The 16,915-nt window shown below is 23.2% G+C and overlaps 3 protein-coding genes and 3 non-coding genes across 9 annotated transcripts in view; 3 read left to right on the top strand and 3 right to left on the bottom strand.

Annotated features, from left to right (window-relative positions):
- LOC127278811 (Kv channel-interacting protein 1) overlaps window positions 1-16,915 on the top strand; it is a 39,817-nt gene that overhangs the window by 7,000 nt on the left and 15,902 nt on the right. The window contains exon 1 of one of the 3 annotated variants that reach the window (XM_051300709.1): window positions 5,623-5,789. The exons of the other annotated variants lie outside the window; for them this stretch is intronic. Within the exon in view, the coding sequence (XP_051156666.1) occupies window positions 5,625-5,789 (165 nt within the window). The 5' untranslated portion in view covers window positions 5,623-5,624. Of the gene's footprint in view, window positions 1-5,622; window positions 5,790-16,915 lie in introns of those variants that run through there. 3 annotated transcript variants of the gene reach the window in all.
- Trnaq-uug (transfer RNA glutamine (anticodon UUG)) lies at window positions 478-549 on the bottom strand. The gene has a single exon. It is a non-coding gene; the product is annotated as a tRNA-Gln (tRNA).
- On the bottom strand, window positions 862-933 carry Trnaq-uug (transfer RNA glutamine (anticodon UUG)). The gene has a single exon. It is a non-coding gene; the product is annotated as a tRNA-Gln (tRNA).
- Trnaq-uug (transfer RNA glutamine (anticodon UUG)) lies at window positions 1,233-1,304 on the top strand. Its single transcript has one exon. It is a non-coding gene; the product is annotated as a tRNA-Gln (tRNA).
- Window positions 1,675-4,170, top strand: LOC127278808 (uncharacterized). 2 transcript variants are annotated; one of them, XM_051300705.1, is made up of 4 exons: window positions 1,675-1,846; window positions 2,044-2,561; window positions 2,649-2,820; window positions 3,973-4,170. In XM_051300705.1, the coding sequence occupies exons 2-4, from the start codon at window positions 2,044-2,046 to the stop codon at window positions 4,015-4,017; spliced, it is 735 nt and encodes a 244-aa protein (XP_051156662.1). In that variant the 5' UTR covers window positions 1,675-1,846; the 3' UTR covers window positions 4,018-4,170. The 2 variants fall into 2 exon arrangements, with proteins under 2 accessions (XP_051156662.1, XP_051156661.1); XM_051300704.1 differs by lacking the exon at window positions 3,973-4,170 and adding an exon at window positions 2,987-3,202 and having other exon boundaries at window positions 1,685-1,846.
- On the bottom strand, window positions 3,358-4,503 carry LOC127278812 (28S ribosomal protein S18c, mitochondrial). The gene is made up of 4 exons (XM_051300712.1): window positions 4,355-4,503; window positions 4,176-4,252; window positions 3,689-3,899; window positions 3,358-3,517 (listed from the first exon to the last, which is right to left on the bottom strand). Exons 1-4 carry the CDS (start codon window positions 4,428-4,430, stop codon window positions 3,426-3,428), a joined length of 456 nt encoding a protein of 151 aa, XP_051156669.1. The 5' UTR covers window positions 4,431-4,503; the 3' UTR covers window positions 3,358-3,425.

The following is a 16,915-nucleotide window of genomic DNA, read 5'->3' on the forward strand; positions in this document are numbered from 1 at the left end:
TTTTTTCTTAGTTTCCTATTTTTTAAAACATGTTTTTCCCGCTTAATTTAATTAAAAATATAAAGTAGATTCAAAGTAATCTATTTTTCTATATTTTTATAAACATGTAACAATCACACAATAATAAAACTACAAATATTGATTATGCGAAATATTTACAATATTACAAATATTTAACAAATAAACGCGCGTAATTTTTTTACTTTCATATTCCACCGTTAGAATGCGCTTAATGTAACGCGGTGAAATTTAACATATAAAAATGATTACTTTTTTAAAAATAATAAATAAACTCTAGTTGAAAGATTACTAATAAAAACCAATGTCTCAGTAAAATAAAAAAAGCAATACAAAGTGATCAAACTAATTTAAAAAAAACGGGACTAAAAAAATGTAAATTGCTTCAGTTAAAAATGCTTATAATTTTTATTTTAACTTTAAATTAAAATATTAATAGAAAAAAAACGAAAAAAACAAAGGTTCTACCGAGATTTGAACTCAGATCGCTGGATTCAAAGTCCAGAGTGCTAACCATTACACCATAGAACCGTTGTGAAGTTTTGTGAAAAAATCTCCGCCCAACTTAATTAATATAATAAAAACAAAAGAAGTACAGATATACCTTATAGATTTTTTAATTCTAATTTCGGCCTTCAGAATGCGCTACATGCAACGCGGTAAAAATTAAAATATTTAAAATAATTAAATATTTTTTTATTTAAAAAATAATGAAGTAAAAGAATAATAAAAAATAGTATTGTTACAGTAAAATGTTGTTCTCACTATAAATTGATTCAACTAATTAAATAATTAATTATTAAATTAAAATAATGAAAAAAGTGAAAAAATAAAAAAAAAGAAAGGTTCTACCGAGATTTGAACTCAGATCGCTGGATTCAAAGTCCAGAGTGCTAACCATTACACCATAGAACCGTTATGAAGTTTTTTCAAAAAATGTCGTCCCAACTTAAATAAATTAAAAGCAAAAAATTAATATAAACAAAAAAATAATTACTTACAATATAATTATTTTAAAAAAATACTTGTACACGAAGTGAGAAATGTAGCATTTATAAAGTTATGGATTTCAGTTTAAGTCCAAATATGATTTCAACTTTTCGTAAACAAATATATTTTTTAAAATTATTATTATAAGCATTAATTTTTTTTTAATTTTACATTTTTTTAATTTAATTAAGTTGGGCCGACATTTTTTGAAAAAACTTCACAACGGTTCTATGGTGTAATGGTTAGCACTCTGGACTTTGAATCCAGCGATCCGAGTTCAAATCTCGGTAGAACCTTTGTTTTTACACTTTTATCTTTTATTATTTATAAATAACTTACTTTTTTGAGAAAACAAATTTATTGAACAGTTTTAAGCACTTCAAAGTAAAGAAAACTTCTATTTTTCCGTTGGTGTGTAATTTCAATAAGAACTTTTGTGATTAAAAACTATTCTTCAGTTTTTTGTCTAAAGTATAAGGAATTTCTATTTTTTAATTAGTTTCACGAGTTTGTACTGTAGATTTTATTTAACTGCAACAGTGGTTCTTATTATTAAACTTTTAAGTGGAGTTTATTTATTATTATTTAATGAATAAAATATTTAATTTCAAATTTTGGAACTTTACATACAGCGCACTCTGACAGCGGAATTTAGAAGTAGTATTAAAATCCTCTTGTTTACTCTTGTGTTGTTTATATTGTTTTCTTACCACGCGCACAAGTGTTTTTATTTTTCTATTTAATTTCACGTTGTTTATTTGTGTTACTTCACATTTTGTCGTATAAATCGAAAAATAAATAGTGTTTCACAATTGTTTCAGCATAAACATCTTTACAGGTATTTGAAAATTAAATGATTAACAAAAATTTGTTTTTGCACATAACCTCACTTTTTGTAGAAACGTTTAATAAAACAAACGCATTTAATGAAACTATTAGAAATTATTGCTCATAATTTTTTTTAAATAAGCATTATATGAGTGGCACTACTTGTTTTTAATAGAAGAAAATTATCAACTTCTTACATAATTTCAGATGAGTTTCTTCAATACTCCCTTGAAACATGGCAAAGGTGTCAATAAACCATTTCGATCGCCTCTTATTAAAGGCGATCAAAATAAACAAAGCACGCCTTTGAAATTAAATCAAAATCCAAGAATAAGATCATTAGGTTTCAATTCTCCGATGAATTCTCGAGGATTTAATTCTCCAATGAAACCTTTATTATTAACATCTCCATCAAAAAATTCAGAAACTGAAACTCTCACAAATTGTGGTGATTATTCATCACCTTTAAAACGAATAGATAATAATTTACTTTTGAAACGTTCGCGAAACAATGCTTTAAAACTTTTGTATGATGATACATCTATACAGACGTCAGAAAATAAATTACATATCAAATCAGAAAAAGAAGCGTCTAAAGAATCAATAGAATTTATCACAAATGTAAAAAATGAAAATCAAAATAGTAAAGAGAAAATTGATTCAATAATCAATGAAGATGAACAAACTGAAAATTTAGAATTAAAGAAAACTCCAGTCTCACCCACGTAAGTTTACAAATATTTAATTAATTATTTTTTGAGTATATTTTATTTATTTCAATTTTGAATTCTGTTTTTAATTTATGTTTTTAGAATTCAGCAAGCAATTGACAATTCAGAGTATCAACCGGTCGTAAAACTTCAACGATTGAATCAAAATATAATAAATGTATATAAACAAGATTTTTTACTATTGATTCAAAGGGTAAATGACAAGAAACGTGAAATGGTCGAGTTGAGAGCAAAAATCCCACTTGAAAGAAAGGTATGTGTATCCTTATTATCCATTTTATTTTAATATATTTTGTTACGGACAAAATTAAAATTAATTAGAAAGTCTCTCAATAATAATTAAATTAATTAATCTTTTTTTAAATGTGAGAATAATATTGGTGGTAGTTAGTTAGTTATTATTTTGCTGTATTTTGCAGCATAATCTTGAGGAAATAGCGGTATCGATAGGGAAATGGAGAGAGGCGTTTGCGGATGCTTTAGAAACTTTACGTGAAAGTTTAACTGAAAAAAATGGACGTTATTTTAGTGCAAGTGATGTTTTAAAATTATTATCGATTCCAAATCACATAGTTCATTATTCCGAGGAAATAAATGATTTCATTTATCCTACGATTTAGTTTATAAGAAAGTTATAATTCATATAAAATTATTATAAAACAATATAATTTAAAATATTCTGTGAGAATGAAAAAAAAATAATTAGCTAAGTATATTCATATTATTTGAGTAAAACGAATTATAAAGGTAATATATATTTTTTTAGTTAAATTGGCTGTAATAAATAATATTAATTTTGTAATATCAAATTTTTTATTCTTTACAGTAAACCTAATTACTTCTAACAAAAATTTTTGTTTAATAAGAATGAGGTCTAGAGGGATGATCAGGATTGAATAATTGTGGATCGTTAACGAAATCTATTATTTTTGTCATATATGGCATTAGACCTAAAAAAAAGAAAGAAATAATTCCATAAAATATAATAATAATGATTAATAATAGAAATATTATTTAAAAATAATAATTTATTATTATAAATATCTATAATTGGAAACAATTTCTTTGTTTTTTATTTAAAATAAATGGATTTGAATCAAATAATTTAAGAAAACACTTACCAGCATTTTGAGCTTTTGTAATTTCACTTTCTACCAATTTTTGTTTTCTTGCACATAAACCAGTTATATGACGTCCATAAATTCTCCCAGTGTAACTACTTTGAAATTGTGACAATAGTCGAACATTTTTATAATCTGGATTTATGTTATGTTTACATAAAATGCATTGTATTTTTGGTTTTTCATATGGATTTTTGTCGAGTTCAATAGGCTGAAAGAAATTTATTTTTATTATTTTACATTTAATTAAATTGTATTTTTATCAAAAATTTAATTTTTTTCAGATATCAGAAGATTATGACGATTATAACAACGAAATGGTATTATAATGTGATTTTTTTTTCCTATCAATAATAATTCTATACGAATTAATTAATTTTGTTTATAATCAAGTTTCATCGATTTTTTGTAATTATCATATCATTGTTGTTTTATACGAGAAATTTAATATTTATTAGAATAAAAATACATTTTAAAATATACTTACAAAGTCTTCTGTTTGTGGATTTGTAATATCAATTTCATTGTCTTTGGAGAAACCACGAACCGATCCGTAAATAGTTCCTGAAGATGAAAAAAAATTTATTTAATTTTAATTGTTTATTAATGACACAAATTTTAATTTCACATAAACATTGAGTTAAACATAACCTTAAAGAAAATTACCTCGTATGCCAAGGGGAATATTTGATGAACATATTACATTATTGATAATTGTTCTTATTTTTGGTAATAATGACATTTTTATTTGTGTTTAATAGATAAACAAAATGTATAAGAAAAACGTTGTCTGGAGCCGGAAGCGGAAAATGTAACCTAACCTCCTTTACATTGTTGATAAAGTAGGCAATGTTGCTTACCGATAATACAGTTCAAAAGTATATTTGAAAAATCAATACACTTTCAGTCGATATCTGCGTGTGGGGGTTATTTTTTCCGTTTACGAAAGGGATGTTTCATCCCTTAATCGCGGGGTGAGTGTAAAACTTGGAACATTTTGTCACAGATGTCACTGGAGAGATAAAATTGGACTTTACGGAGAGTTTTCTTCCACAAACTGTCATCGGTAGCAGACGACAGTTAGTTTGCGGCGGTGCTCCCGCAAGTGTTGTGGATGTTGATTTTCTGTTTAAGTGTTTGTTATTATTCACAGAAGAGAGGGATTTGTGACTTAAAACGTGTTCTTCTTTGTTGCATAATTTAATTGTTTCATGTGGCACAATATCCAAGAAAATGAAAAAAATGATGCTTTTTTCTTACAACACAATATCATAACTAAATCGCCATTCTGATCGAAGGAAAGAGTTATTTTTCAATCGCAGATGAAATACAGCCCCATCATCTTCGATCCGGCATCTCCTGCTCTCTATCTCGTTCTACTATTCCAGGAACGCAAAAATTTCTAAATAAAAAATATAATTGTGTTTCTTAACCTCTATAAAGAATATAATACACATAACACAATTCTTGGAATCTACCCAGGAAAGAAACACTTTTTTCCCTTGACTTTGTTACACATATATGATAAAAATAATTTCCTGTTTTTAATTGAAAAATGTGATTTATAAAAGAAATTGAAGATTTTGTGATGCTGACAGTGAAAGTGTTTATTAAATTTTTTTCAAATCACGCCTCTTTTGGCACATTAAATAAAATAAACGTGACCGTGAGTAAGTGATGACGTTAATAATATATCGTAAACAATCATGAAAGTAATTATAGAAAACATGACTGCCACCGATGACATTTTGAAAAATATAAGATTACAAAGTTTATTGAAAGTGATTTCTCCATGAGAAAAAAGAAGAAAAAATGTTAACGATTTTTCGGTAAAATACTCTGATTTAAAGGACTTGTTTTTCGAAAACGGGAGCTTTCCTTTCTTTTTTTTTTTTTTTGCCTCTCAACAAGTTATTGAAGCAGAAAGTATAAAAACATGGCGACACCTCCGGATTCGCCGGGACCAGAAGACGCACTTTTCGAGTTTGAAAATCCACGACCACGACACCAAAATACAAGGCCTGTTGCCCTCGAAGAGCTCCTGAGGCAAACAAAATTTTCCAGACAAGAAATCCGTGTTATGTATCGCGGATTTAAACAGGTAGATAATTATTTTTATTGATAATTAATTTATTTACTTATTGCAAGGGCGTATGTAAAAAAAAAATTTTTTTTGTTTCTTTTCCAGTGAAAATATTTTTTTCTAGGCTATTGTAGAAAAATAGTTTTTCTATTAAAGGAGACATGTTGGTATATAATTGTTATACAATATTGATTCGAATATTTATAATTGATAAATATTGACTTTGGAAATTGTTTTCAATTTTCATTCAAACTATTGATATTGGAATTAAACAAAAGAGAAAATAATTTTAAAAAAATTATGTTTTATAATTAAATTTCGAGTTGAGATAGATCCTAAAGGCGTTTCCTTATGGCAATCAACTGGAGATTATAAACTTAAAATTGAACCATATTCTCTTAAGCTCTCTCTCTGTCTCTCTCTCTCTCTTTCGCCCCTTCTGTTTAGTGAGAAAGTTTCAGGAAAATTAATGTTAGGCTTCTCTGCACTCTCCAACACCTGTGTATAAGTCACTGAATTATGGGAGTATAATTGATACCTGACCTTTCTTCTAAATATTATCTAAGTAGAAAAAAAATTAGGTCCATATAAAATTTATTATTAAAAAAACGATACGAAAATTTTTTCCGAAATTAAATTTACACACTTAAATTAATCTTTCACATGAATTTCCATTTGTACAATTACTGGAACATTTTTTGGTAGCAATTTTTAAAATTTTTTTAAATTTCTTTTTTCTCCAATTCCAATATTTTCTTTAGTATTTTTATTGATTTTCTAAAATATAATCTTTTTAATCTAAGAAACTATTCATAAAAAGTAAATTCAATCTTTGTAAAATATGTAAATTAAATTTCCAAGGAATATTCAGATGTTATCATAGAATTGCTTCATAAAAGGTTATATTTTAAGATCAAATCAAAAAATGTTTTTTTCTGATAGTAGATTTTCAAACGTTTTCCTTTTTTTTTTTTTTTGCTCGACTTTTAGATATAAAGAACATTTTTAAATTTTCCAACATGGTTGAAAACTGAGACGTATATATGTACAATATTCGTCTAGCTCTTTTGTCCGTCAATGAGTTCTCAAAGAAAACCTGAAATAGGTGCTTAAGCGGTGCAATTAAAGCACTGAAACTCACTTCAAACTTTTATACATGTTTTACGCGGATGAAATAGGTCTCTTTCTCTATCTCTCTCTCTCTCTCTATATATATATATATATTTACATTTTCACATATATTTAGACACAGATTTCAGAAATAGATTTATACGTTTTTTTCGTCATTGAGATGTAATAATGTTTTATTTAATTTCTAAATATAAAAGGTCATTTCGAAAAGTTCATTTAAATAAAAGTTATTTTTAAAAAGTTTGTTCGAATTTAATTATATCTGACTGGAATTAACCAAATTAGAAACACTCCTATAAATTATGTCTTTTATTTATTTTTTGAATGTAGTAAATATATTTTTTAATTTTTAATTTCTTTTATTTAAAAAATTTTAATTTTATTCTTCTATAATTAATTTTTTAATTTTTAACTAAAATTCCTTTTTGTTTGTAATAAAATTTTCTTGATAAATTCAGATAAAAATTAATTTATTTAAAATGATTGGAAATTCATGTACTGAAGGGAATATTAATCCGTCGAAAAGTAATTAAATATTAATTTAATGTTTAAAATTAATTATAAACATTTAATTGTTATTGCTGATGAAAGTTTTGACATAAAAGGATTTTCGATTCGAGAAAATTGATATTTCAATGTGTGTGTGTGTATATATATATGAGAAATAATCGTGATAATAAAAGGGGGAATTGAGTTTTTGTTATCAGTAATCAGTCTTTTACTCTTTTCCATAATACTTTCCTGTAATAATGGAATGTATGCATATCACGCATACCTATATATATACATATGTATATATATATTCCTATAGAAGAGTTTCAGAATTGGTAGTAGCACAAATAATAATCGATTATATATATAATAAATTGCCTTGTTAAAACTCGGCTTATTCATCATCGAGAATAATTAACTGCCTTAATTGATAGACACAATTTATATATACATGAATATCAAGTTTTATATAACAATTTAAAATAATGAGAATTTATTTGGTCAAATAATCACGCCATTTAAGATTGATTATAAATTTTTTGATTTATATATCAAAACGTATATGAAAAAATATTTCTAATAAATAATAATTATTTTTCAAAATAATTTGTCTAAATCATCAGAATTTGATTCGAAATTTATTTATTTATTTATTTTTTCGATATATTAAATTCTTTTGTTTTGGAATAAAAAAAAAATTAATTAATTAATAAAAATAAGAATTCTTTTTTAATTTTTTTTGTAAAATCTGATTTTTATTTGCAAAAATGGGGTTTAGTGGAATGATTAAAAAAAGATGTAATGGGACTAAAATTACTTGCATTCGATATTTTTATCGGTTTTTCCGAAGAAAATTATATAGACAGTAACCGGTAGCCGCATATTAAATTCTAAACTCTAGTATCCAATATGCATGACCTACTTTTCATAACGACTCGATACACTGATAGTGTACCTTCCGTAGACGTCATTTTCACACACCTTGCTCCTATCTTTCATATTCTCAAAAACTTTTTATCTCCCCTTTTACTTTCTATTGTTATAAGGACTAATTTATATCAGAAATTTTTTTTTAATTATTTTTTTAAAAGGCTGATTTTTTTATTTATTATTTACTATATTTACTATTATTTTTATTATTATTATTATTTATCATTATTATTATATTTTTAGTATTGTTTTATTATTTATTTGTTTATTATATTTTTATTATATAATATTACACTGAAAAAAAAAATTTATTTCATTCAAATACTCGATTACTTGAATATTATCAAATAAATATTTATTTGTATCAAATAACTATTATTTGAGTCAATTAAATGGTATTTGTTTTAAATACAGAAATTATTGGTTCAAATACAATTTATTTAATTCAAATAAAAATTATTTGGTTCAAATAATTATTTATTTGATATTACTCAAGTAATCGAGTATATTTGAATCAAATAAATTTTTTTTTCAGTGTAGTCTTTGATCGACATTATAAAGAAAAAAAATTGTTGTTGTTTTTGTAGTTGCAACTTTGCGAGCTGAAAAAGAAAAAAAAAAGTGTCTTGAAAGAAATTTTTAAGATTGTAACTTATAATGATATGCAAACTTGCCTTCTATGTATAAAGTATTTTTAGAGAGAAGACGAAAAACAAGTTGCCCTTTAGAATTCCTTTTGTATATATATCATTCTTTTATTTGTTGTTGAAAAAGAATTTCTTTCATTCAAGATTTATTTTAGATATAGATAAATAAAAAAGAAATAATTTTAATTAATTATTTGAGATTTTTATTTTACAATTTCTGCGAGGATTTTTTTTTTTAAATCATTTTCTTTTTTTTTCTTTGCATCTTCCAGAAGATGTTTCAGAAAAATTCAAATCTTGTAACATAGATATTTAAAGCAGAATCACTTTGTCGCAAAGAGGCTTAGAAACATTTAAATCCTTGAGAGCAACCTCAAAGAAAATTTGAATATTTCATATCCTCCAATTGCATATATGCATATTTGACACCATTTTTTTTTGTTCCATATATATTTTTTCTTTTGCGAATTTCTTTCTTTATTTTCCATATAATTTTTTTCCATTGTTTGCTATTGAAATGTCATTTGGCTTTTGTCTGTGTGTTCAAATATGACAAAAAAAAAAAAAAAGTTAACGACAATTTTTGTCGCAAAAATTCCTCTAAATTGGCTTGATTTCTTTATATCGTTTCATATATTGACAAAATGCAAATGTTATCACAGAAACAAAAAAATTTATATAAATAATTTAAAGAATATCTTTTGGCTCTTTGTTTCAATAGAAAATTATTAATAATTTATTATTAATGATTAAATATAATTTATAATAATAATAATAATAATAATAAAAATAATAATTAAAATTATTTATTAAATTGATTAAAATAAAATTCTACGATTTATATAATATATAATGAAAATTAATCATTATCAATTCGAATAATTATTTTATTGCGATAAATTTGTGACAATTTGGCAAATTGAAGTTAGTACCTACATATATATAGTTAAAACACGAATGCAGGTGAAAAATTTATTGACTAGTTAATTGAGATTGAACGTCAGACAAGGGAGTTGCGTGAAAAATGGCATTCCTAAGCCTAAGTGGTTTTCGTTTTATAAAACCATAATTGCTCTAGATAGAACAAAGGTCAGAAAGATTTTAGATAACAAGATACTATCATATATATTACTTTCAAACATACTTGACTGCTCTAATTTCTCTCAGTTAAAATGAAGGGCTCATGTTTTTTTTTTTACTTATTTATTTTATTCAAGTTTAGTTGAGTAAAATATATACGAGTTATTTATAATAACAGGTTAGTCGAGGTTCTAAATATTTATAAGAAAATTATTTTTCTTTTTAAATTTCATTTTTTTACGTTCGGTAAAAGTAATAATAATAATATAAAATAATAATAATATAAAATAAATGTATATAAAATTTGATAGAGAAAAATTAATGTTCTGAAAAAAATGGGTTTGGATAGTATAATGTAAATAAAAACAAAAAAAAGTTGAGAAAATTGTGCTTTCAGTTTAAATGAAGGTTTAAAGTAAGGAGTGTTTCAGATTTGTAGCGTTTAACTCTTTCAAACCGAACATGCCAGTGAAAAGTGGAGAAGGATCAACTCCGGAAACTCTGACACTTTTATACGTGTGATAAATACATTAGTAGTATATATATATATAAGGATAAAATTTATTCGGATATATATTACACGACCTTTTTTTCTTTTTGTTTACATTATATATATATAAACCTTTCCATCATTTTTAATATCTGCGAGAAAAAAATTATCCCTAGAAAATTTATTTTTGAATTTATTAAATAAAAATAAAAAAAGACCTAATAAATTTCGGACTAATTTTTCAATAATTTATATATATATATATAAAAAAACATCATAAAGATAAAACGATTTAACGAACCTAGAATCAGTTGCGAGGGATTACCTTGAAAAAGTCAGGGCTATATAAATAATGACTAAGAATTCGGAGACCTATTATTACAATTTCCTTGTTAAACGTAAAACAGAAATTTTGTCGGATTATTCGCGTTGCTCGTTTAATAATTGATTAGTCACGAGAATTTTTTTTTTTTTTTTTAGTAGAATAAAAAATTCGAAATATTGTATAATATTAAAAATATAAAATTTAAATAATAATACTTTAAATTATATATTATAATATTTTAATAATATTTTTAATATTATTAAAAAAATAATATTATAAATAATATTAAAAATATAATATTATAATATTAAAAACGAAAGTGAAATAGTTTATATAATATATTGTAAGATTATATTCACAAAGGAAAGGTATATAATACTTCCTGTATAAGCTCCTCTTTTGTAGAGAGAAAAGGGTAATTTCAAACAAGAAGCCTAGGCCTAGACCTCACTATTCTCGTTTAGTTATATGTTTAAAGGTAGAAGGATATATTTGCCCATTGGCGTAGAGCCAGTCTTGTTATAGAATAGAACACACGTGTATATAGTTTTCAAATTCAAATTCTTCAACCTCCTTCAAAAGCACTCCTAATCTAATCCATTATACAAAAATAAACGTTCCAGTTGATTAATTTAAACTTGAGAGAAATTTATACCTTTTGCATCATATTCAAGTCTGTTTCTTCATATACATTATGAAACATAACAAAACGAAAATTTATTTTTAGAATTTTTTTATATATATAATCACGATTGGATTTTTAATATACTTGAAAGAATTAATTAAAATTAATTTAATAAACAAATTATTTTATATAGGAAAAATACAAATTCCAATAGAAATAAAATAGTTTATAGAAAAATTAAAAAAAAAATATATTTATTTGAAAAAATTAAATATTTAGCTCTGAGACAAAAATATTTTTTATAATAAAAAATTTCTCTTTTTCCTTAATAGAATTAAAAAAAGGAAAATATTTTATATAAAAGAAAAATTATTCAATTCTTTTATTCATGAAAAGGAAAATTTATTTTTTAACTGATAATCTTTAATCAATGACAAGGTTATAATTAGCAGTAACTTAATTATTAATACAATCAATCGAAACGGTCATTGTTTTAATAATAATTTTCTATTTTTTTTTATTAATTGTAGGAATTACGCTATTAGAACTAAAATTATATATAATATATAATAAAATAATTGATTCGAACAAAATTGATTTGATTAAAAAAAAACTTTTCTAGCAAAATTTTAGAGAACGCATATAATATTATAAGTATTAGTTTTCTACTTTTTTTTTACTCAAGGTTGTGTTTACATTTTTAACACTCGCACTATTATCGACTAAATTCATGCATGACTCAAGCACGTTTTCTACATTCCTAAAATGTGAGCGCAATTCTGTGTTTTATTTCAATCTCGATAATATTATGTAAAATAAATTTCAAAAAAAAAAAAAAATTTCCTACATTTTTTCATTAAAATGTTTTTAATTTTCAAGCTTCGAAGTGAAAAAAGTAATTTTTTTTTATCTGATTATAATATTCATAAAATAATTTATATAATATTATAATATTTGTTCTCTTATTAAATAATAATTTTAATTAAATTTTTCAATTTTGATAAAATTTATTTTTGCGGGTAAATTGCAATTGAATTTGTGTGTTAAATGTGGTTAGTGAAGTATTGTCTATATTATATATAGGGGTAGAAAGTTCTGAAATCAATATAGCTTATTTGTCCATATATATATATATATATATATATATATATTTGATATATAAGAATGATATAATGAAAGATATATATGTAATTAAAATTTTAATTAAACTTTATATTATTTCTTTTTTATTTAAAAATTACATATATATTAATTTTATTATATATTAAATTATTACGCACGAGAAAATTTTTTTATTCAAATCAAATATTATTTATTTATAATATATATTTATTTTATTATTCATCAATAATTTATTTATATTATTTTCATTAACTAATAATAATATATTTGTTAACGTGTTAAAACAATAAACAAAATTTTATTAAAATAATATTTATAAAATATCGCCATACACAGTTTCAGTAGTAAAGGTCAATATTAAGTCAGGCAAGTTCAAGCGAAGGTTTCGCGCAATCGTTTGTATTTATTATAAAATATGTAAAATATTTTTTATAAATCTTTCCTAATTATTTTGATATTAATTATTCAATTTTATTTTTATTATTATTATTATTATTATTATTATGGAAAATTAATTTTTAATATTTATAAATAAAATTGTAATAAGAGATATAATAAGAGATAATAAGAGTTTTCAGTAGTATAAAAAAGAAATTCCTTGTAGGCTGACTACACATTGACCTTAACCCCTTAAAAAACTTTCAGTAGTATTTAAAATTACAATACTTTTAAATGGATTTTAATTTTTTATACTAATACTGAAGAATATTTATTATAGTTTAGTAAAAATTAATTATATCCACAGGAAGTATTTTTTATTAATTTCTGTAAATCATTAACATTTCTCGCATTGAATCCGTCTGACTATAAATTGACCTTAATCACTTCATATTGATAATACTTTATTATATATATACAATACAGTTTGTGTTTATTATTTTATTTATATGATTACTAATAATTTAATTTTTATTTTTATTTATGTTAATTACGGTATACAAATATAGAGCCACAATAAATAATATAAAATATATAATATAATTTAAATAATATATATAAAATAAATACAAAACGAAGTTCGATATAAGCGCTAACTTGTCTGACTTAATATTTATCCTTACTACTGAAATTGTGACAGAACATTTTGTATTATATATGTATAATAAAATTATATTATATAATATTTTATTTTATATTATAAATTTTTATTTAGCTATAGTTTTTTTTTTTTATTAATTTTTGTTAAGACAAACAAACATAGTTTGCAATACAAAAAAAAAATTCAAAAAATACTTTAAAAAAAATAAATTTTTTTTTTATGAAAAAAATGAATTTCTTTTATAATAAAAGCTATAAAAATATTCTTGTAAATTTGTATGTTTATGTAAAAGATAAGAGAATATTTTTACTTTTTTTTTGTGTTGTATACGCGAGTCATACAACACTATATATATAATATTGGAAATTGGACTGCAGATTTTTGATATATATGCAAAAAGAATTTCTCGTATTGGACTGAAATTGAGCCACACACTGTAACTCCAGTGCTCTACTTTACATTTATTTTAGTATATATGTACATGTATAAATATAAATTTTTTTTACACACATCACGAGCAAATAAAAGTTTCCGAAACAAATAAATCGATGTACACAATCCCTCCCATTTCAGTTTCTCTGCCAATTGGCATAAAATAATCTCAAAATTATATATATATAAAATTCTAATTTCAATTGTGCATAGTTCCGGCATACTTTCGACAATTCAGAATAATTTCTTATTTATAATTATATAATAAATATTTTAGTTAAAAAATAAATCGAGAATAATAATTAATAATTATAATTTTGATAAGAAAATGTTTATTTCAATGAAATATTTGTTTGAATCAATATAAAAATTTATGTTTCATTAAGTATATTAATATTTATTTCATTCGGAGTAAATTTATGTTTGCAATCAGAATAAATATTTTTTTCATTCAGAAATAATATTTGTTTCATTCAGTCGCAAGTGTTTGTATATTTCATTCATCAAAAAAAAAAAAAAAAATTTCTTTCATTCTAACAAGTGTTTGTTTTATTTCCTCAGAAAATTGCATTTAATTTATTAAAAACAAAAATTAGTTGAAAATTTATTTATTAAAAAAAAATATATACATTTCTTCCTGAATTTGAAAATAATTATAAAAATATAGAGAAAAGATATATTTGTTTCAGAGCCAAGTAAATATTTATTTGTCTCAAATAAACGGATATAAAATATTTTTATCTGTAATAATAAATTATTTATTTTGAATTTAATTTTTAATATCTTTAAATATATATAATTTATCATGTTCTAATTATAATATTTATATACAAACATTTACATATTGAGAAATTACACATTTTTTTTTTTTTAGAAATTATTCTCTCGCAGCGTTCGTATAAATAGTTATATAAAAAGTCATCCCCCCTAAGTGTATATTAAATGATTAATGTTACCCTTAATATTTTTTTAATTCGTGATAAAGACTGTCAAATACACGATATGAAAATATTTACATTTTTTTTAAAACTATTGTTTCGTTTTTTTTTTTTTTTTTAAGAATCTAGATGGAAAAAAGTCTAGTCACGTGCGACTACTGACATATAATAGTCGGACTAGAGATAGGGTGTGGGTGTTTTTTTTTTCGAACAAGGGTATAGGGAGAAAAGAAAGATATGCTTAAAAAAAGGGAGATAAAGAATAAGGTGAGGAACCGGGGGAAAAAAAAAAATAATGTCCGTGTAGAACAGAGAAAAAAAAATGAGTGAGAGAAAAGAAAAGCGGAACGAGGCCAAGGGAGAGAAAGAGAAAAAGGGAGAGAGAAAGAGAAGGAGTGAGATGAGAGAATGAGAGAAAAGATGTGATGCTGGTGGGCTGTATCGATTTCCTCTCTCTCCTTCCTCCCTTTTTCCCTCGCACACCCTCTCTTCCTTCTCTTCATTCTCATCCTCTCAGCAACACACGCCGGTGACGTCACAAATGCATCCCACCATACACACATACATATATATATATAGAGTACCAGAGAACATTGGATACATTTGTCTCCTGATCTCATCGATACAACCCTGTTTATATACATAAACACACACACACACATACACAACTTACTTCGTCATTCATTCAGGAGTTTCACTCGACATTATTTAACTGGACAATCACCTTATATTATCACAAAAAAAAATTCGATCAATTAAAAAAATGACTATTTACGTATTAACAATGACAATGCAAAATTTACTGCTTGCAATTTTTTTTTTAAATTCAGTTTTCCTATTTCTGGCATTATTTTTAATTTATAAATACAAATTTATTAATTTATAAATTAATAATATCAGAAATAGGAAAACAAACAAAATTGATTTGATTCAAATTAATTATAATTGTATTATTATTATTATTATTATTATTTAAAATTGGTTGTTTCAAAAAAAAAATTTTTCTAAATATTTATTTGTAATAATTAATATTTGAGTCAATTAAATGGCATTTTGTTTAAAATACAGAAATTATTGTTTCAAATACAAAAAATATTAGTAGAAATACAATTTATTTAATTTAAAAAAAAATTATTTTTGATCAAGTAAATATTTATTTGATAATAGACAAATCGATTATTTGTATTAAATAAAAATTTTTTTAGTTTACGTTTGCTTTGAGAAGTGATGATAAAAAAAGCAATCAGTAAATGCAAATGTTTTTTTTTTATTTTCTCTAGACATTAATTTTATCGAATAAATGATAAATTTAATTAAAACAAATTTAATTTAATTTAAAAATTTAATTTAATTTAAAAATTTAATTTAATTTAATTTAAAAAAGTTAATTAAATTTGACGCTTGTATTACAATTATTATTATATAAAAATAATTTGTATGATTTTGTTTTGTTATTAAAATTATTTATTATTTTTATTTATCTAGAAGTGATATTTAAATTTTAAAATTAATATTCAAGAGAAAAATTAAATTTAACGGTATTTAAAAACTGAGAAAAAAAATTGGCTTTTTCACTCTTGTGACAATAGAAACTTTTTTTTTTTTATTCACTCCTATATCAATTGGAACCTGTAGATCTAGATTACACGAAATTGGATTCATGTCAACCTGTGTATGAAAGCTAGGAATCCGATTTCCTTTTTCGTAAAAATTCTTTGGACATTGAAATTCATCAAAATTTAATTAAATCAACATATTTTTTTTTTTTTTTTTTTTAATATAATAATAAAAAGTCAAATGAATATTTTCTCAAAATGAAAAAAATTGTAATTTTATAAATTTAAAAAGGGGGGGAATTATTTTTTTTTTTTAAACGAACTCGTTTCTAATAAA

Source organism: Leptopilina boulardi, unplaced genomic scaffold (genome assembly GCF_019393585.1).
Source record: "Leptopilina boulardi isolate dan_hultmark-lab unplaced genomic scaffold, ZJU_Lbou_2.1 LbouV2_211, whole genome shotgun sequence".
Taxonomy (NCBI): Eukaryota; Metazoa; Arthropoda; class Insecta; order Hymenoptera; family Figitidae; genus Leptopilina; species Leptopilina boulardi.